At 40.2% G+C, this 22,123-nt stretch overlaps 1 protein-coding gene across 1 annotated transcript; it reads left to right on the plus strand.

Moving 5' to 3' along the window:
- Positions 1 to 754: 754 nt before the first annotated feature.
- On the plus strand, positions 755 to 20,487 carry AQP1 (aquaporin 1 (Colton blood group)). The gene is made up of 4 exons (XM_075144286.1): positions 755 to 1,399; positions 17,270 to 17,434; positions 17,846 to 17,926; positions 19,472 to 20,487. The coding sequence occupies exons 1-4, from the start codon at positions 1,010 to 1,012 to the stop codon at positions 19,649 to 19,651; spliced, it is 816 nt and encodes a 271-aa protein (XP_075000387.1). The 5' UTR covers positions 755 to 1,009; the 3' UTR covers positions 19,652 to 20,487.
- The last annotated feature ends 1,636 nt before the right edge of the window (positions 20,488 to 22,123 follow it).

Below are 22,123 nucleotides of genomic sequence, written 5' to 3' on the forward strand. Positions count from 1 at the left end.
AGATACGCTTTCACTGCAGGACATGGGCTAGGAAGCCCCCAAATTGGCTTTTTTCCTGCTGGTCGGAAGGAGCGCGGGAGAGCAAGCCTGGGGAAACCCTGAGACACCTCCGTGCTTGAAAGAAAAAAAGTGAAGAAATCAAGAAAATTTTTAAAAAAATTTAAAAAAACCCAAACAAACAACCCCAAATCATCTGCCCCTTAGCATCCAAATTGCATCTATGTAAAGCTTCCAGCTTACTTGCGGTGTTATGTCAGATTTACACGGTGGTCACAGACATTAAATCTGATCCCTACCATTCATCAGTTAACACCAGCTTGTGTGAGCCTGTGTAAATATGTGTGCTTGTCCATGCAGCCGTCAGGCTTGGCACCAGAAACAAGTCCAAGTCTCCACAGAGCCAGCAGAAAAGACATTTCTACCTGTTTTCAAATGAAACAGAGGTACTCAAGTCTCTAGAGTGTGGATTTTGTTGTCAGGTTTTTTTACTACTTTCGGATGTCATCTGCCGCTGGTGAAGCTGAGCGTGAATAACTTACCAGCCTGCACAGATAACTTTGCTTTTTGTTTCAGTCCAGCTCGAGACAGAAATCCTCGTAAAAGCTTTCATTCCAATCCGTGTGCTGAATGATGATACAGGAGTTAAGGAAGTGAGGGTAAAATTCCTGAGGCACTCCTAAAGACTTTTCCAAGAATTTTAAAAAGCCTCTTAAAAACGGCAGCAGAGATCGAACGCTGTTAAGGGAGGGGAAAAAAAAAAAGGAAGAAAAAACTTTGGCAGGCATACAGTGTCTTACATCAATCTAGCAGTCAGCATCTATGTAGATGTTCTTTCCTCCTTTTGTGCAACACCCCTTCCCTCCTACAGACCACCCAAAGCCCTATAAATAATCCAAGGATTGTATTTTTTCTCCAGATTTCTCTTCAGACCTCAAAGGAAAAATATCAGGCAAAGGAAGGGAGAGAGGGAGAAGGCAAAGTGAGGAGGGGAGAGAGAGAGAGAAAAAAGATGGCTAGTGAATTCAAAAAGAAAATGTTCTGGAGGGCAGTGGTGGCTGAGTTCCTTGCCATGAGCCTTTTTATTTTTATCAGCATTGGCTCAGCTCTGGGTTTTAGCTTTCCAGTGGTGGGCAACAAAACGTCAACAAGGTCTCAGGACAACGTGAAGGTTTCGCTGGCTTTTGGGTTATCCATCGCTACCATGGCACAAAGCGTGGGCCACATCAGCGGTGCACACCTGAACCCCGCTGTGACCCTGGGCCTCCTGCTGAGCTGCCAGATCAGCATCTTCAAGGCGCTCATGTACATCATTGCCCAGTGCCTGGGGGCGGTGGTGGCCACAGCTATTCTATCGGGAGTCACCTCCTCTCTCCCAAACAACCTCCTGGGGCTCAACTCGGTAAGTAGAAACTTTTAATTCCTCCTTCATTTTTTTTGAGTAGAAATGTAACACCTGTAATCTACTAAAAATGGGGGGGGGGGGCGGGGTGTGGTGGTGATGGTGGTGGTGATGGTGACCTCAGGCAGCCAATTGCTTATTGTAGCAGGGGGTCCAGTCCTGACTGATACCAGGATGGATCTATGTCATAGGGATGGTCGTTCCTCTTCACCCCCATTTCGGAGCTTTAGGACGTTATGGTCGTGATCAGTTTTGCTTATGTTCAATTTTGTACATCCAAGTTGCTGAAAGGTGCCTTTTGACACCAATTTCACACTGAAATCACTGGCAGTTGCATGATCAAGTCCTTTTCATGGTTCTGAATGTCTCAGGTAACATGTTGGTTAATGTATATATACCAACGTTGGTTTCGCTTCTGCGAATGTGGTTCTTTTTCGATACCTAATTAATGGTTTGTGTAACCTGATGAGGACTGCAATGAAAACCTATGGGAACAGCGAGAGAGGTGTGTAGCAAGAGAAACCCTATCACCAAAGGTGTGAGCATTGCCTCTTGCGTTAGGCAGAGTGCTCAGATTCTGCCTGACACAGAATCCCAGCTGCGCTTTCCGTTTGTTTCTTCTTTTGCTGTACAAAAATGGGAAAACCCCTGAACTCTCAGGTGTAGACTGGAGGAAGATGCGAGACAGCTACATTTAACACGGGTGCAGGTTTCAGCCCTCTCCCAGCCAGGTGCTCACATCGTGCTGCATAAAAACTGCCTGGCCACAACTTCTCCTCCTCAAAATGTTGTCAGTTTACTGTTGTCGTTGTACCATAACAGGAAAAAAAAAAAGGATAGACACACTTTTAAACTTGAAATCATCCCGCTGGCAGAGGCAATACACAGAGAACTATAAATGGAAATTGTCTTCTAGTCATTTATTTCACCTGATTCTGTTAAGAACAAGTATTTCACATCTTTTCTATGGCCCCTTTCTTGCAGAATATTCCTCACTGCAGTTTGAAACTTGAGTTAATTTGAAATCTTATGCCCATTTGAAGTCACCGGGATACTTGGGATATAGAGCTGCAAATGCAGTATCTCTTCAGAAATCATTTAGGCAAAAGGGGAAGAAAGGATCAAAAAAAATTAAATTAACAAATAAAGTAATATGCTTTTGCATGCTGTGGCATTACAGAAATTCAGAAATATGAGGTAGTTTTTGAAAACATTTTAAAATCTGATATTAAGAAGGTGATTCCTGAGCAGCTTAGCATCATCCACCCTCATGTTACTCTGCGGGTTGGCTGCTTACCTCCCTCGAGCCTGGTGCCTGCAGGTATTCCATCGTGCCACCGTTTCGGAAATTTTGATGGGTTAATCCAAAACATTTTGGGGAAGAAGAGCAAATAATTTTATTAACTCCAGAAGGCTCTGGCTGTGTGTATGATTCGTGATCTTTTCCTCTGAAACCACTGGCAGAGGGAACTGCTCAACCGCATGGGACAGGGTATCCGCCCAAGTGGTTTCCTCGAGAGGTCCAACTGCCATTAAACATGGGAGGTCTGGTTTCAGTAGCACTCGCGTTTGGTCTTCCCCTTTTGCTTGCCACAAAATGCTGACGGCTGGCTCCTTCCTCTGTACAAAAGCCCTGAAACTGGCCATTTGTAAAGGGGTATAGATGACAACCCCAAACTCTTCTTACTCCTCAATCAGTAACTCTCCAAGCTACAAAGATATAATTCAGAGTTCTGCACAAAGGACATCTCAGAAGAGAAGAGCCTGTGGGGACAGATGGAAAGATCAGGAAAGATCAATGTGGTCACTAATTTTAGTAAGCTTAGGAGACTACTTCATGAATCTCAAAAATGGCATGTTAGGGTGAAACCTTGTTCCCCACCGAGGAACACCTCTGCAATACAATCAAATACATTGTTTTCAAGGCCATAAAATACACTGTAGGTAATAAAAGATAGTGTAAGTCTCCATCATACCAATTTTACAAATCTGGCAACAGTTTCTGTGCATGAATTAATGGATAAAATAGTTCCTAAAAGCCCTGGTCTCAGTGCTTGTCATTGTCAAATACTCAGAATTTTGATTTTTTATTTTCTCTTTCACATCCAGTTATAAATGTTCTGGCTAGAGGAGCAGTGGGGGGACCTCCCTGGGGATGGGGAGGGCAGCAGCTGTTCTTCTTCCTTGTAAGAAAAAACTAGAGAGGAAAGCAAATCCATTCATTTCCTACTGACAAGCTTGGATTGTCTGGGGAGGGGAGGTGAGGATTGGGGGGGCAGTTGGGTCTGAGCCCAACGCAGGGGACAAAGGCAGAAGAGCTGTCCTTGTGCAGAGCCGATCACAACGGGGCATATCCTGAAACCACAACCCAGCCCCAAGAACACGCTGCCTTCCTCAGAAAATAGATGATAAGGAGAAACCACAGAGATTTGCTTTTATGTTATGCTTTTTAACCTGAGGACAAGGAGGGGAGGGACAGAGCTGGCATCCCTGCCAGCTGCTTTGTCTTCCTGCCCTTCCTGTGGAAAAGGAGGTGTAGATTCACTATTGAGAAAAAGAATAGAAAGAAAGGGAGTACTGTTTGTTTGAGAAGGTTGGGAAGAGGGCTTGGATGTGCATGACTGTGTCCTCTGTTCTGACCCTGCCACGCTCTTGGAGGGGTGTTTTTTACAGGAAAAATGTGATGGGAGCAGTTTAATGAGTCAGTGGCTATCCAGTGTCCCCAGTAGATACTGGGTGGGATTGCATGCTTGAACTTAGATTTATCCTGCCCAGCTGTAGGTCTTGCACTGAGGGGCCAAGTGAGGAACCTATTTCCATAGGCTCCTCTCTAGTTCACAGAGAAGGAGAGACAAAGAGAGGTACTTCAGCCGTTAGATCCATTGAGTTGTCCTCCAGACACAGCCAGCTCTTCGTCGGCATGATGAGGCTCCAGGCTTGGGAGCCTCTGTTAAGTATCCAAAATGAAGTGGGATGAATCTGTGCCTTTCTCATTGCCCAAAGGGAAAAAGGGAAACACAAGCAAATGAAGCATAAAAAACAGCCATGGAAGGTGCAAGGCTGAAGGGAAGGAAGGGAGAACGAAGAAGCAGGATTCTCCTTTAACATGTTCAATATTAAGGTCTGTTTTATACCAAGGCAAGCAAAACAGTCACATATGAAGAGTTTGATCCGAACTGTGCTGAAGTCAATGGAAATATTTTTAGTTACTTTGGCTGGTTCCGAATAAGACATTCTGGACAATATTCAGAGAGGTATTTAGGTTTCTTAACTTCCCATATATTTTGTTAGTGGTGTGGGTGCCAAAGTAAAAACTTCAAGAATTGGAAAAGCTGAAAGAGGATTATGCAGTGTGTTTGTTGCTCTAAAAATTTAAATATTTTTCCTTACATCATCTTGTATCTTTTTTTGGCAATTGGATTACTACATGTTACAAATTTCCATTAGGTAAAACTGTAAGAATAGAGAATACCTAATCCAAAATGCACTCGTCTGCCAGCATAGCTGGCTATTTTCTAGCGAGGACAGATCTGTAGTTTGGATAACGGAAGAAGCTATTCATCATGGGCAGTTCATGACCAACAAAGAGCTCAAGCAGGAAAGGCAGGTGAGAGGAGACTTCTGTCTGTAAGGTAACAGAATATTTGCAGTTCTGCAATTATTATCTTGAGAACTTTTATCAAGCTTTTAAAAAACATGCTGAGAAGATTTCTTTAGCCTAGGGTTTTTTTAATTTTTTTTTGGAAAATAATCAGAATTTGTGAAAAATGCAGACATAGCTTTACAATTTCATACTATCTGTATTTTGTCATACTGATTAGAGTGCCAGGAAATGTGCCGCCTAAGTCTCGGGGCTACAATTTGGAAACTATTTGAAAACTCTGCCTTGAAGTTTATGATGAAAGATATTATTTTAAAAGTTATAAGTGGATCAAAAATTGTAGGCAAGGAAAACAGACCTGAAGGTAGCATTGCTCAGGGTAGATAAAGAAAAACAAGAAGGTAACATTGCTCAGGGTAGATAAAGAAAAGAAAAACAACCAAGAATAACAAATAGAAGGACTTGGTTTTAAAAAACACTCAGTGGACTGATAAATATTGTTTGTGTAACTGAAGAACTTTCTGGAAAAGTCAGAAGAAATCTGTGGTCAGTGGATTCAGAGGTCTGGAGCATTTTCTTAAGACGGGTGAATAGTGATGTAGATATCACTCCTGGAGCATGGAAAGTCACTTGTTGCTGGAACATCCTTTGGATTTCCAGTGCGATTGGCTGTGTCTCTGCCACTTCTGCTCAGCAGAGTGTCCCCAAAGTTGGATCAGCTGTGGCAGAAGAATTGGTGCACATAAGGGTGCAATGCCCTTTGGTGATAAACACACAGTGGCCAACTCCAAATCCTTTCTCAAAGACAGGGAAAAAAGAGCCCTTTGCTGTCCTTGATTCTTCATTGCAGGGCAGTACCTGCTACTTTGAGACACCTTCCACCCTCACCAAAGTCACACCACAGAATGAGTCCCCTTTCCATAAGTAATCTTACTTAGCTGGATTGTGGTCCAGCAGCAGCAGAGCAGCTTTGAACACCTATGCTGGAGATGGCTTTTTTTCTCTGCTGTCTATGTGTCCCCCAGCTCCAACTTTATTCTGCTACTTGGGAAAGCTGAAGACTGGACAATCTCTTGTCTCCAGGAGATTGGAGCATAGGATGGGGCATACGATGTGTGGATCTTTAGCTTCGCAGATGTGTCATCTTATCTCTAGGACATCAATGCTGGGGATTTTTCTCCCGATAAATCTCCAAGGCAGAGACCTCTAGTGCAAACACAAAATTGCTCCTGCACTGGGAGTTGCCTTTCATAAAGTTGAGACCTGCCACACCTTTTAATGGTGTGTGTGGGTCAGTACTGATGTTTTTATCCTGATATTCCTCACTGAATATTTCCCATCCTTTAGAAAGTTGCCTTAGAAGGGATTACGGACAGGAATCACCAGACTCCCCATGTTTGGTCCAAACCAGTGCACCAGTGGTGGCCATCTGACCACGGGGAGAGGGACTTGCATGACTCAGTGTTTACCTTGTGATTTCCCTCTCTCTTTGTGCCCACGCCCTATGAGTCTATTCTCCTCCAACCTCAAATTAAAAAATGTTGGGTTGAGTTGGAAGAACTTCCAACATAAACTGAGAGCTTGACAGTGTGAGTGGACAATTGAGTAAGTGATGCTGCGTCAGTAAGGAAAATTGCAGTTCCAGAGGTGCCGCTGGATGGATGAGTCATGCAGCTGAGTTCCTGACCTCTAGCGCTTATTAAAAATCCTTGGATGCCTTTTCTCAACGCAGATTATATACTGCGCCTTTCTCAAGTATCAATACAGTGAGCTTCATTCTCCTTGTCACTGCCCTTTGCCTGCCCTGTTTTTTGATCCAATATAGGTTTCTCCTGCCCACCTTGCCTGTGCTGGGACATCTGCGTCCTTAAGCACTCGAGCTTCTACAAGGGACCAGAAGTTGCTGTGTTTTTAGAGTGAGCAAAATGGTTCCTGTACATGAGATTAGTCTGGGATTTTTATTAACAGAGTGCCACAACAATAGCTCATTATTCAATTTCAATTTTGCAGCAGCGGTCTTTTATGGCATGCCAGCATTGTATTGAATCACACCAGGCCAGGGAGGTGGAACACAGGAAAGGCACCTGCTCAAAACTGGCCATAGTCTGGGCCGCTTTCTGATGTGTTCACACAGTGACAGCAGAAACATCTGAGCTGAGATGTAAACCTGATGGTTATCCTCCAGAACATTTGGGGATGACAGGGCTTATAGCTCTAATCCTTATCTCAGGTCTCAGAAGTTATTTCTTATTTCCATTTCTACAAAGTTTTGCTTAGTGCTTCTGCTCCTAAATCATATAGCCATGCCCTGAGCTTTTGGTGGAAAGCACTCAAGGATGCAGCAGCGTGGCCATTTCTGGCACAAGGCAAGGCCCTCAGTGATCATCCACCTGCACACCAGTCTGCTGGTGCTTGAATAGAGTGGTTTAAGTGGGTTTTATACCATGGACTGGGTCCACATCCAGAGGATCCAAGGGCGATTGGTGCATTATCTAAAAAATGCTCTGCAAGCCTCAGATTAAAGGTCCTTTTTAAATAGAAATGATAGAAATTGAAGAAAGGGGTACACAGAGGGTTGTAAAATAATGAGTTGCAGCAGACCTAAAAACATTATTAATTTGGTAATTGGTTTATATTGTAATTCAAATGGAGTCATGCTGGGATTTTTTGGAAAACAAATTTTTTCTGTGTTTGACTAGCTGTCAAACTAAGTAGGATTAAGTAGGAAATATAAGGAAATTAATTTTGCCACCACCCTTCCTAATAAACAATTAAAATTGTTTTCCTTTCCTTATCATTCTATGTATTATGCCATATGTATTTGGATATTCACACATATTCACGTTCACATACCAGAGACAGATAGATGGGTAGATAGACAGACAGACAGACAGATAGATAGAAAGACTCTTCAAACGAGGTAAACCCAAATTTCATTTCCTAACTTAAATTCACTAGAAATTTAAAAAAAAAGAAAAAATCTGTTAGTGGGTGTCAATTCTAAACCAAGATCTGGCATGGCAAGAACCACAGGCTGAGGACAAATGGAAATTTCCACAGCAAACATGAGAATGAATATTATGGATCTCTTCTGGTTAAATTGATGCAATGGTAAAAGTAACATACAAGTCACTGTAGCAGGGCTCGTACTTCAGCAGATAATGTGAACCTTTGGGTGGGTCAAGAATAGCATTTCTTTAATCAGAGAATCCTAAAAAATGTCACTATCTGGGTTGTATATAGCTACCTGTAAGAGAAACATTTTTTAAAGCAAGGATACTAAACCACATCACGAGTACTAAAGGAAGAAAAAATAGCCCTTGAAAAATTTCCTGTTTGTCTCAAGAGGAAATTGCCTGTTTTCTTTAGAGCAGTAGTACATTTTTGCTTATTTGTCCATTCTCCAGCTTGATTGAGAGAATTCAATAACAGAGAGATCTTTACCTGGTATCACAATTGAAAATGTCAAAGAAATCTTCTTCCTTAGAAAAATCTCCATTACGGAGTTAGGGAAACCAGATCAAACTATTGTGCTTGTGCTCAACTTCATAGAGAGCAAACTATCTGTATGTAATGTGTCTTCATTTCTCAGTTTTTATATTTCCCTGTCTTTAAACTGTTGTCTCTTTATTACAAATATGCGGAGGCAGAGACACCCTTTTCGTTGTGGGCTGATGCAGTACCTGGCACAATGAGACATCACGGTCTGTGGCTGTGCTCCTCAGTACCTCCAGATTAATATTAATACCAATGCCATGGAGCAAGTGAATGCCTCCTGGACGTTTTTCTGGCCTGGCTAAGAGCAGCATGTTGTCCTGTGTATTTATTAATGTGCAACCTAATGGAAAGTACTGCTCTTTCTGGCATCCAGAGCCAAAGCTAGTGCTAGTGTTTAACTGCTGCGACTCCGCTGAAGTCAATGAGATCTGAGGCTAAGGCACAGCATTAACCTGTTAAATCAAATATACAGGGCCTGACAGGCATCCTGGAGGAAACTCTATAAAGAGCAGGAGGGCAAAAATGTGTCCTGAAATCTCTGCAAGGGGATCGTCTTTTGGCATTTGTGGACCAGAAAGGAGCAAAGAAATCCTCTGTGTCCTTTCCTGGTAGAGCCCTGTGCATCCCCTCTCCAGGAACCACTGAGAGGTACTACAGAAAACCAAACTTTTCCAGGCTCTTGACACTAATGCCGTGCCAAATGAAGTCAAGGAAAGCTCTCAAAGCAGAACTGTGGCACATGTTTCCTTACACATACACACACAACTTCTGAAGTTAATGATGGCTGTATTTGGACTGAGGAATGAATAAAGTCAGGTTTGGCACCTTTTCCTTCCTTTGATAAGACTTTTCGCTTGATGAACAAGGTGGAGAAATGAAGGAGCTAGAATTGTTCCCCTAATTCCTGAAATCCATTGCACATATTCAGAGCTGTTTTTGAACTCCATAGAAATGCCAAATCTTCAATGCTCTGCACAAGACTGACTGTATGAACTACCACAGACTTGGAAAGTTTGAAAACTTCACAGGTTTGCTGGAGTGTTTGTCTAGAAGTATAAAATTAATATTGCTTTGGTGCAATTGCCAACAACCATACTGTGAGGTTTCTGCAAATCCAGCTAGTTATTCCAGTAACAACATTAGAAAGGAAGATTTTATTAGGCTCAAAATTCATATATGCCCCAAATTCCCCATTGAAAGACCATCTCCTTTTGGCTGACAGTATAGGAGATCATAAATACGTCCCTGGTATAAATGTGTGCTTCAAAATGTTACTGAAAATGAACTATTTACTTGGGTTTTGCAGGGTAAAGAAAAGAAAAAACAACGCACCATTCCTTATCCTCTGAATAGAAGTTGTTTATTTCTCAGCAGCGCGATTAAAAAAAAAATTTTTTTTTTTTAAAAAAGCATTTTTTAAGCAGCTTTCCCAGAGGCACATCAAAAAGTAAAAGTGTAGATGAGACAAATGGTCTAGCTCTAACTAGCTGTGCTACATGCAAGTCCTATACAGGAATTGACTTTTACTGTCTGTCACTGGCCTCGCATGTAAACTTTATGTGCTCTGGTTTAATACAAATGAAACCATCACTCTTCTCTTTATGGCGTACCAGGCTGCTGCAACACAAAGCTCTGGCTAGTTTCTCATCAGCCTGGAGATAGGGTGGGAGGAGAGAGGTTAGTCTTGTTCCTGGAGGGTGTCTGCGGTCCAAAGAATGGAAAATATGATTTGTGCTTTGGGAATTGAATGAGTCCCCTTTAGAGCTCTTAAGGCTGTATTTATAGGAAGGATAATCTAGCAGAGGACAATATGTTTTGTCCCTAGGTTCGGCTGAATGCTTCTATTGTTGATCTAGGATACGATCCAAAGCTAATTCTTTGTCTCATAAGCAGCTTCTTCTGAGTGCTCCTGTCGTATAATTTTAAGTGAAACTCTTTAGATCTTTACCTGTCTCTGCTTACTAAAGAAATGAGACTTTTGTACTCTCTGAATCCCTAACACTCAAATAATGGGTATAGAAACAGCCATTTCAGAGTGATACTGTTAAATAGCAAGGAGAAAAGAGAATAACTGTAGTTAAATAGCCAGGGATAAAGTCTCTGAATACATTTTGACTGTGGGTTAAGGGAAGGTTTATAGCTATGGAGATCTGGGACAGACTTCCAGCAGAAGAAAAGTACGTTTTCAAGATGGAAGTTATCAAGTTATTTTCGTGGCAGAGTTGGAACTGAAAGAATGAGAAGAGACAAACAAAATGACAGGCCAGATAGTGGAAGATGGTTTTGAGGGAAGTAGGGAGATTAATTTCTGAGATTACATTTGAAGAACATTGCATTAAAGAACTTTGCCCAGTTAAACACTTAAATAATAGTTAGTTGGTATAAAGCAACATAATTAATATTTCCAGTGTAGGGATGAAGAAGAGGACATGAACCATTTAAACTGATGTGAAGAGTTTTCCTTATTAAGAAAAATAAGGAAAATCAAAGAAGGGAAAGTTTAAGCAACGGGAAGAAAACGCAGTAAGATAGCAAGATGACCTTTTTTAGAATAGTCAGCCAGTGATATAACCAGGGAAATGGATTCAAATTTGCTTGAATAAAATGCTCAAAGTCTTCCTTTAAGACAAAAAGCCTGCCAAGGCAGAGATAAACTAATAATTTGGAATGCTGAAAACAGCAGTCCTGTGCAAATTTTACCTGTATATTTGAATTCAACACACAAGGAAAGAGGTCTGTCTGATATAAAGATATTATTTATTGCAGCACAGCTCTTAAAATGCTAGATTTTGTGTGGACAGGAGAACATAGTTCTTCTCCCAATAGGAATATTAAAACCACTTTAATAAAAGGTAATACATTTATAGTCGGTCCACAACACGCTTCTTGTTATGTACCAGCCATGATATTCCTGGGGTTCTGCAAAAGCTGCCTTACCTAGGGGATGGCTGGGATAGGCAAAGGAGAGAAGTCCCAGCCATCAGTGATGTTATATGTGTCACTAAATTGCTGTGGCTTAACTTTTATCTCTCTAAAAAACATCAGCCAGCATGGCTTGCAGTGAAGTGTTTCATAAGAATGGACAAAATTGACATTCCCCTACTGAAAAATAGACTTCTACATTTCCAGAGGCCTATCATTTTTCAGGAACAATGAGAAATTAATCCCTGTTATATGAAAGTAAGCTGGACCCTGGAAGATACAATCCATGGTTAAGGGTTTGTTGGATGAGATGGAGCATAGCACCACGTGATGAAACCACCTTGCATAACAAACTGTCTTATCCGTATAACAGGAAACATGCTTGAACTTGATATACTTTTACTCCTAATGAGAAAAATATGAAGCCACTGGAGAAGTACACAGTTGGGTTTACCTTGGGCCAGTTTAATTTCCTGTCCCCATTTCTCTTCTGAAGGCAGACAACTAATAAATATCCTGCTCTAAAAAAAAAAAAAAAAGAAACCCAAACAAAAAAACCACACCAAAAAACCAAAAGGAAAGAAAACATACCATTAATTTGCCCACATTATTGCTTGAAGCTGTGGAAGTCAGTCAGCTAAACATGGCAGTTAAGGGGACTTCTGAGAAACAAGTTTCCATAGTTCCCATCTCCTGTCTGATGTTGTGGAGAAATGGAAGCAATGTGACTGCTACTCATTTGCTAAGACCAAAGAGCAGGTGCTCATCTCAACTAGTTACTCTCACGGTCATGACTAGATAATGATTTTCTATTAATTTTGCCCTCAGGTTTAACAGTCCTCATTTGATTATATTACATGCCTCTTGGCTGACTCACCAATATGGATTATATCTATGTGGAGCCTTCACAGTGATGGATCCATCAACTATGTCTCCACTATCTGCATATGTCACCAGCTGTTTCTAGACATTAACTCAGCCGAGTCAGAGCAGCATTGAGGCACTTCTGTCCCAGACCTTCCCACAGGAAGAACCTTTCCAAAGAACCGAGGTCTCATATGATAATTCAGGTTGGAGGGACCTTAGGAGGTCTCTAGTCTAACCTCTTGCTCAAAGCAGAGTCAACACTGATTTCAAACCAGGTTGCTCAGGAGCAGCAGTAGCATTACCAGATAAAGCTAATCTTTGAATGGGGAACGGGTATTGTACCTCATCCCTATGCCCGGTAAGGCAAAGCAGAGGTGTTCAGTATGCCCCAAGTGCTTCCTTAGCTTCCAAACAGTTGCAGCACAGGAGCTTTCTGAATGAGATGCAATTTCTATAAACTTACTGAATTCCAGTGGATTTTTCTTCCATGAACTTGGTCAGATTCACAGTGAACTTAGGTAAAAATATTAACGGTGGGATTCAGCTCACAGAAGGATACACCTCGCTTGGGGTGTCTTCGTGTAGGCTTCTGCTTGTCGTCTGGGTGCTATTGCAGTCGAGGGAGAATTACTCAGTGCAAGCTAATGCAGCCAAGAGAGTGATTCAGCTCATCAGATATATGTGTCTACATATAACTCTCGGCTTTTGCCAATGATGTAATCCATATCTTGGCTATGTTTCTGGTGCTTCTCCTGTCAAAATAGTGACTTAGAAATGAAGTTTAGTGGAACAATTCATGTGAACAAAAAAGGAGGAGCAGTCTGGATTGATTCCTATGCTATGGGAAACCGTGGTGGAGATGAATGTAGGCTTGTGTGTTTCATTTTAATCCCTTGGAGCATATTTGGTTCCTTAAAGCACTGAATCCACTCTTCAAGTCTCATAAGTCTGAAGCATGAAAAGGTTAGGGAGTTGCTGGGCTGTTCCCTGCCCTCCGATATTTTTTCTGTTGCCTTAATGAGCATCACCTAAAATGCAGACCATGTGAGAGTTATTGGACCAAGATGAGAAGAGGTCAGAGATTTCCCCACAGATACATCAAGGGCAAATGCAGTGTCAACCCACATACCCTGCCTACATACCTTGTTGTGACAGTTGGTAAGCAGCCTACCAATGCAGGCAAGAAAGTCATTGCAGTGTTGGTACAGGTCACTGGAAGAGGACCACTTCACCCCAACACTACAGTAGAGGCGACTGTGTCTTATGTTTCAAGGCATTATTTATCTATTCAAGAACCAGAGATATGGTCACCTTATATTCTGGATACTCTTAGTATCAGAATGCTAGATGTTAAGACCAGCCGTTGATTTTTGCCTTTGTTTTATTGACAGCCTCAGGTAGGCTGGTCTCAGTAATGTATAGTATTACTTCCTACTAGATTTGGATTAAGCTTTAGACAGCCCTGACCTTACCAGAGGCTGAAGCTTCTGCGTCAGGTATTCTACAAAAATTCATACTTTCCTTAAAAAAACTGAATAACATATGGAAAATACAATGAGAGGGTAACCAACTCATCTTGGTTATACCTACCTGGTTCTGACAAGAGCTTAAACCAGCAGATTCAACAGGTGCAACATGTTTTATATTGCATTATTAGCTGGGTAACTCTTGCAAATCCATTCTGACCAAGGATTTTATAAATATAAATACATACACACACTTATATATATGGACATTTTAACTTGATACTAGGAAATGCACCTTCCTACTACCCATGTTATGCTTCGATGTGGTTAGGGTGGTGAAGACTCATGCTGTTCTATGCGTTGCTGTATCCTGGAGGGTCCAGGCTGCTGCTGTATTGACACTACAGCTCTGACAAGTAGGCAAATAACAAATGTCTGTGATATTACACTTATATGCTGCAGACCCACAGACCACAGCAAAGCAGAACATCCAAGGTTTGCCTCCGTTTGCCTCATTTTGGAACATGGCCCAGACTCTTTGCTCTCACAGTGGAATCTTACGTCTCTGGCAGGCTGCGTACAATTACATGCTAAAGGAAAGCAAAAGGTTTCCTATGATATTTCCAGGTTTTCTTTGATTCCACACAGCCCATAAATAAGTGTTGATTAGCAGGGAGAATGACCTCAAGTCACGTCAGCTGTAGGATGTGTTTTCCTGGAGGGAAAGGAAGAATATGATTTCCGCCTCTCAAAGATAAGAATTATCACAGGTTTTAAAAGCATCATTTTGCTCTTCTTGTCTTTTTTTCTTTTATAGAAGCCCTTCAAACGGAGGGGAAGACTAATGGTAGGTCTGTGTTTAATAATTTGAAATGCCAAGGTTTTGCCAAATACTACCATCAATGCGTCAGACCTCAGACCTGGATTCTCTGGGGTTTAACAGTTGCATTATGACAGAAGAGAATTTAGTTTCATATCCACTTTTGGGAACCTGCATATCACTCACTTATTTGCCAATACACTTGTTTTTTTAAGTTTGACCATTTGGCCTTCCAAATGCAAGATAGGATTTTCCAGAGAGTCTATAGTCCAGATTCTTAAAGGGATCCTATTACTTTTGATATCAATGGGATGCATTTGAAGCCTAATTTGTTGAGAGCCACAAATCCCACTGTCTTTGCAGCCAAAAAAGTGATTATTTTTAAAAGGGGATGACAAAAGTAATAGAATATTAATTTAGTCATATATCAGGCATTCAGCCTAAATTTCAGGATCATGTAATTTTCACTGCTGGCTCATCTGTATATATTTATGTCAGACTTGTATTTCTCACATATTAGTCCTATTAAGGCTGAAGGTTTCATTATCTGATTTCAGTTTCTACTGTATGGATGCTGAAGGAACCAAAATGCCCACCATTTCAACCAGAATGCCCTTCCATCTGTGGATAAACTGCTTCTAACTCAAAGGACCTTCATATTAAAGAACAAGATATAAAAATGTATTATTAATGCTTCAGATTGACAGGTCTTAGAAATCAATATATTTTCACTGTTTTTAATGTAGCAAATCAGATCTATGTTGGCTGAAGATGATTTTTTTCAGGACTTAGGAATTTGTTATTATGCTGCTTTTTTACACAGAAGAAACAAGAAAAGTGAATAGCAAAGGTGGAAAGAGAAAGAGTTCAGCTAAACATCTTTAAGTTTTAAGGTTATTCAAATATTAGTTTTGGGGAAATTAGGGCGTAAAACCACAAAAACAGATTTAAAGCATGATTTCCCATAGTCTCATTGTTTTGGACAGGTCACAATAACATTTAATTATGTTGTTATCATGTATGACCTAGCAATTTTTAATGCAGAGGCGATGACAGATGGGATAACCTACCGATAGTGTTATTCTTGAGCATAAGTTTTGCAGAGTTCGTTTCCGACTCTGAGTCACTCACATTCTCAGTTTCCCTGGCCTGTGTCCAAGCTCATGTTTCATCCTATCCATGCAATGTAGTTACTTCTGCTTAACACCAAGTTATTCAGCTCAGATACAGCCTTGTCTTGTCTTAACTAAGATACCACTGAATATAGCAATTAGAAGCAAAATTCAAAACTTGTTATAACATTGAATGGTTTAGATCCACAGTTTCTTGTTAAGCACAAGCTTCTAATAGTATTCCTGAAATATGACAGCATTTCTATTGTCTAATGTTCATTTATGTGAACTGCCGTGGGTTTAATATGTTCTACAGCATTCACGTTAATAAGAAACTCTACTGATTTAATGATTAATAACACAGTTAATAATACAATAATATCTATGTCTGCCAGTGTGAGTTTTTCTAGAGAATCTGTTTTATTTCAGTAGGAAATTGAAATACTTCCCCCATAAGCCCCTTAGGATTCCTGAATTGTGGATGGTTTTTTCTGGCTCACAAAGAAGTTGAGTGAGATTCAGTTTCAGTCTAAGACACCTAAAATTGGTCTACATGTGAATTAAGTGTCTAAGCTCTTGTTGTAGTCAAATGACATCTAGTGAATACAAAATAAAAGACAGAGCTATTCAGTTGACTCTCAAATGATCACCTACATTTCATCAGCTGAATGGATCTCATCTCCATTGACTATGTTCATTACCTATCCATGTTAGAGATACACTACCTAAACATTGGCATCGAGAGCCATTTTAGATACCTTTGGTCTTCTGTAGGACTTGCGTCACATCTACCAGTCCCACATGAACACCGTGGATATCTCAGGGTATTTTAAATGGTCTTAGAGGCGTATTTTTAGGCAATTGAATGGGTCTCAATATTCATGTGGAAATCTGCCCATGGGGCCAGCATTTTGCAGGACATTGTCCACATGAAGTCCTTGTTTTGAAGAGTTCATACTGAACTACAGAAAATAAGTAGTGGTGGGAGACGAGAAGAAAGGATTAATGTGACTTGTCAATAGCAGAGATAGGTACTTTCAGCCTACCCAGAGCTATGTACCTTTCTTACTGTCTATTTGTCCCTTCCTCCTCCTCCCCTGTTTGCTTAGCAATTGTTGATAAAGGCAAGCTGAGCAAAGTTTAACATGGCCACAGCATCCTCAGTCTCAGAAGCAATGAATAAATGTCTCAAGGCACCACAGTTCACTTCTATGGGTAAACTCTATTGAAGGCAAATCTCTGGCTCATTTGTTTCTCACGCATAGACCAGTTACGTTCTCATTGTGTCTAGTGGTTGAACATTCACTAGATGGATGCAGCAACCATGCGACCATGTTCAATCACCAACAAAATCTGGTTATACCTAGACTTGAGTACAGCAGTGACTGTTTCAAAACTGATTTCTGTTCAATTTATTTTTTTCTTTTTTTTTTTCTTCCCTCTTAAGCAAAAGCAAACTGAGGAGAGAAATGGCTGTGCAGGTCTGCATTTTCCTGTTGAGAAAGTAGATCCTGTGAAACTTTTCATCCTGGTTGAAGTCAGGTAGGAATATCAAGTGACATTTTCCTTCTTGTCTCCATGCAGCTTTCAGAGGGAATCAACGCAGGCCAAGGACTAGGTATCGAAATTATTGCTACCTTCCAGCTGGTGTTGTGTGTCCTCGCCACCACAGACCGGAGAAGGAATGATGTCTCGGGATCAGCACCTTTGGCCATTGGTCTCTCTGTTGCCTTGGGACACCTTCTTGCTGTAAGTTTCTGCTCTCACAGTTGATATCTGCAATATGCCACCTCAGGATGGGCCAGTGAAGGCAGGTAGATGATGGGCAGATGAAAGTTTCTTCCTTCTACTTCCTCTTCAGAGACTGACCTTGTTTCTGCAGCATGCATGGCCCACCTCTCTTGGCCCATGTGGCTGTGGCAGTAAGTGATGAGGTTGCATATCTGGGACGAGTTGCTGCAGTAGGATTTATTTCCCTGGTGGGACAGGACAGGCACATGACCAACAGTCTTTCCCCTTTTTCTGAGGAAGAGTGGGTGGGATGAATGAAGCTGTTGTGAGCATCTGAACCATGCTGCAGGCTGCCACTTGCCCTCCTGTGTAATGAAGGTGCCACATGTGCATCAGTGCCTCACCACTGGTTCTCTTTCCACCTCCTAGATTGATTACACCGGTTGTGGAATTAACCCAGCCAGGTCTTTTGGCTCAGCGCTGATTGCCAACAACTTTGAAAATCACTGGGTAAGTTGAATAAATTTGTTTAGCTTACAAGAGACTCTGCATATACATAATCTACAAGATCAGAAACATTTAAACACATATCTTTAGGACCAAGCCAGTGAGTTGCCATTTCTGTTTCATTTAACAACAAACAATTTCCTTTTGCTCCTGACCAGCCTCAGGAGATCACAAAGTCCTCAAGCTGAGTGTGTATGTCCAAAGTAATAGAGAAGATTTTCTTTGGTTATTTCCCTTTATGTTTATTTCTTTCAAATATTTTAAACTTTAAAGCCTCATTGCACAGAATCCTTTATTGAGTATTTATTGTTTAAACTAAGTTTGTAAAGTGCTACTGCTTAATCTGGTAAAACCTAATTTAGGAAGGTTCTTAATCTATCTGCTTATAGATTCCACTTATAAACTGAAGTGGATCATCCAATATTTGGAAGCTAATAAAATGTTCATCCTCTTAAAGTTAAGTGTCTGCTTATTTGCTTTCATGGATAAGTGCTCTGGAAACACTATAAATTTTAGATTATTCCCTGTGGTTAAATGTGGTTAAAATGAGGAACTTCACAAAAATTTACTTATTTCACTAAAGCTCAATAAAGAGGGCTAATATAAAAGCCCTAAATGAGCATGTGTTCCTGAATATTTAAAATGCAGCTTGTTCCAACTCTCCTACTCATGATTTTAGCAGCCATTTGCATAGGCATTCATGGAAATTTAGTGAGAGTACGATGGATTGTGAAAATTTTGGATATGGATGCCATTTTAATCTAAAGATTAAAACACAAAAGGAGGACACTAGGGAAACTTCGCAATTATCTCCCTTCTATTGGAATACTTCTATTGGGATACTAAGGTAACGTAACTAAGTATTTTCAGAATTTCATAGAAAAAATATTTTCCTTTGTAGAGAGAGAGAAGAAGATAGAGGTAAAAATTCATATTAAACCGTTGATATTGCTGAATAAAAGAAAACATGTTTTCAGATTCAGGAACTCTTTGGCCATACAAATCCCTCAAAATCATCTGTTACTTCTAATAAAATCAACCTGTCTACTAAAATACTTTTATTACCTCTCCCTCCAAACTTTACTTGTCTTAAGTGATTAGACCAGTACAATTACAGCAATATCACTAGCTAAATAGCAGCTAGTAGCAAATTAAGCCCCTAATTAGGTCCTCACTAAGTATTACTTTCTAATTCACCTATCACTGAAAGTTGGTGGGAGAATGGAAACTAATGCCCTCGTTGCTTTTAGAAATTGTGCCCTCCTGCCAAACCTATCTGGAGTAACAGAGATGTTTTACCAGTAGACACCTAATTTTAAATGTCAGAACTTGACAACACAGTCACAGTTATTCATCTCTGGGTCTATTGCCAATTCATGGTGAGAAATTTATGGCTTCTTGCCATGTAGTAAGTAAATATTCAGGTGATAGACTGTATTTTTAATGTTTTCACTGTAAATTTTGTGCAGAAAATCTTCAGAGATTTTCAGAACAGCTTCAAATGCAGTAATACCTGATGTATTAACTGGGCTTGGAACTGTGTTTCAGATCTTCTGGGTTGGCCCAATCATTGGAGGAGTAAGTGCTGCCCTGATTTACGACTTCATCCTAGCTCCTAGAAGCAGCGACCTGACTGACCGTATGAAGGTGTGGACCAGCGGCCAAGTAGAAGAGTATGATCTGGAAGGAGATGATATGAACTCCCGGGTTGAAATGAAGCCAAAATAAGGAAGGACAAGGAAAAAAAAAAAGCACATTGGTTTCTGAAGATTTTATCAGTGTTATAGACTCTTTGTAAACCAGCAAGCAGTACTTTGTTTTTTAATTCAATATGGTTTTCCATTTTTTTGCCCCCAATCTTAATAATATTTTTATATCTGGGGTTTTTCAATTACAAAGTATTCAGGCCAAGAAGTCGCTAGACACTTTTGCGTGAGCTAAATAAATTGGGCTGAAATTTAACCCCTCCCTCACCATCACCAAATTTTCTTGTGAATTTAGCATGGATGGTTCTCCCAGCACATCACTCAGTAATGATAAGTAGTTCAAATGATCAGTCTGTTTGCTGAAAGAATAGATACCGAGGACAGAGAACCATCTGTACCAATAATGGGGGCCTTATACTGGAAAAAGTATTTATACAAATATGCAAGGCTGGTATCTAATGCCAGCAGTTCATGTGAAAAACTATCTCAAATCATTGCCCAAAAGCATCTTTTGGAAGGAAACGCCACTAAATATTACTTGTTATGTAGAATTAACCGTAATTTTCTAAATTATTGATAGTCTCTGAGAAAGAGGGCTGGCAAAGTTAAGCAAGGCAAGAACCTCCAGATTCCCAGGATTCATTTCGATTTTCCAGTGTTTCATTCTCCCTGAACCTGCATCCAGCTCATTGTGAGAGGAAAGAATATATGACAAAAAATGTATAGATATATTAATTCCTGGGAAGTAATAACTAGAAGTCCACTTGGAGAGTAGTAATAACAACGGCAAGAAGAACAACATGGTGCCAATATGTAAACAGGATCTGATTGTTCATTTAACTGTATGTTTTAAAGCAAACCAGGAAAAAAAAAGGCCTCTTTCTTCCTGACCCCACTCTAATAGCCAGTGCTGTGACATTCAGGGACAATGAATAAATATACACACAGTATATTTTCTAATGAAGGACAAATACATACCTGTGTGTAAGTCCATTTCGGGGGTCGTTGCTTTGGTTTTTTTTTTATATATATATATATATATATGTTTATATATATGTTTTATACAGAAAGCCTAGTATACTGTTTTGTAAGAAAATAAGAGCATAAGACAAGTGGAAAGAATTACAGCAGTGCTTAGCAAAATAAATGACACTGGAAACGTAAAGAAAATTAACACTCTAAACGATGTGGAAGACTATTTTCTGTTTTCATTTTTGTGTGTATGCTACTTATGAATTCCTGAGTAACCCAAAGCATTAGCTGGTCTTACCTACTAACTATAGAATATAGTTAAAGCAGATACATGCTGATATACTTGTTCTGCACTAAACAGTTTTACGTAAGAAATGAGGCCCAGAGGAACCTACATAAAAAGCTGCTCACTTTGCCATTCAGACAAACACCCCAGAGGTAATATGATGGATGTCTCCTGTTAGAGAGACAAGTGTGGACATGGGAGTTGAGAGAGGGTTGACATGGGAGTCCATATAGCTTGGATCATTTCATCAAGTTCAGCAGATGTACAATAAAAAAAAAAAAATGAAAATCACCGGCAAACTAAAACATTTTGTCTTTCTTGTCTACATTTGGTGTGCTATCCTGTGTATTGTCTATGTACATACAGCATGATTGGATTTTGGGGTGGTTTAAAAATAAACACAATCAGTTGTGCTAACACATGAAATGTTCATGATTCTTGATTTTGAATTTGCCTTCCAACACAACGCAATTTCATTTTCTATATCATTCTTCAAGTGCCTACCTGTAAGACTGAGACAATTTCTACATTTCCACTCCTGACTGCTTCTTTGATTTGATGTTAGCCTTTGGGGAAAAGAAGCTTCTTCCTTTGTATGGCAGGCAAAGCAGGCTTTCACCTGGAAGTAAGCTCTGTCTAAATTATACTTAGAAATGAAGCAGGATACCAGGACTTTGTGCCCACTTTCCAGAACCTTTTTTCAACTTTATTTGCTGGTATCCTAGTGCATCCATTGACCCAAAATTAACCTTTTTTTGTCCTGCAGGATCTATAAGCCAGAACACTTGCAGAAGTCACCCACAGTAAATAGTTTGGTTTGACAAACTTAAGGTAACTTTACACCTTTAGTGATGGAGAAAATGTGAGATTTGCAATTTGTTCCTTAGTCTACACCTGTGAAGAGCAATATCTTGGCCTATTTTCTATGCTTCAAAGTCCAAAACTTTGAAGACATGCAATACTGCCTTTCTATTTGGTGTGTAATAGGACTACGTCGTGTTAGCTGCTCTAGCTGCTGCTTATGATCACCACAGTAACAAATAAAACAGATGAAAGAGGTACAATAACTCTTTCACTAGTGAAGAAACAAAAAACAGGTCAAAGTAAATGAAGTGTGATTTGTCGGTGTATTTATTCACAATGGTAATGTTTAACCAATTTACAGTAAAGCTCTTGGAAATTAAGTGAAAACATATTGCAACAGAATTCCAGGCTTAAACCCCTCCCTTCTTCTTA

Source organism: Calonectris borealis, chromosome 2 (assembly GCF_964195595.1).
Source record: "Calonectris borealis chromosome 2, bCalBor7.hap1.2, whole genome shotgun sequence".
NCBI lineage: Eukaryota > Metazoa > Chordata > Aves > Procellariiformes > Procellariidae > Calonectris > Calonectris borealis.

Bases quoted from the DNA above. Each gene is read 5' to 3' on its own strand.
- AQP1 (XM_075144286.1), top strand. From the start codon at position 1,010: ATGGCTAGTGAATTCAAAAAGAAAATGTTCTGGAGGGCAGTGGTGGCT. The intron at 17,435-17,845 runs GTAAGTTTCTGC...TCCACCTCCTAG, and splicing joins CCTTGGGACACCTTCTTGCT to ATTGATTACACCGGTTGTGG. The intron at 17,927-19,471 runs GTAAGTTGAATA...ACTGTGTTTCAG, and splicing joins ACAACTTTGAAAATCACTGG to ATCTTCTGGGTTGGCCCAAT.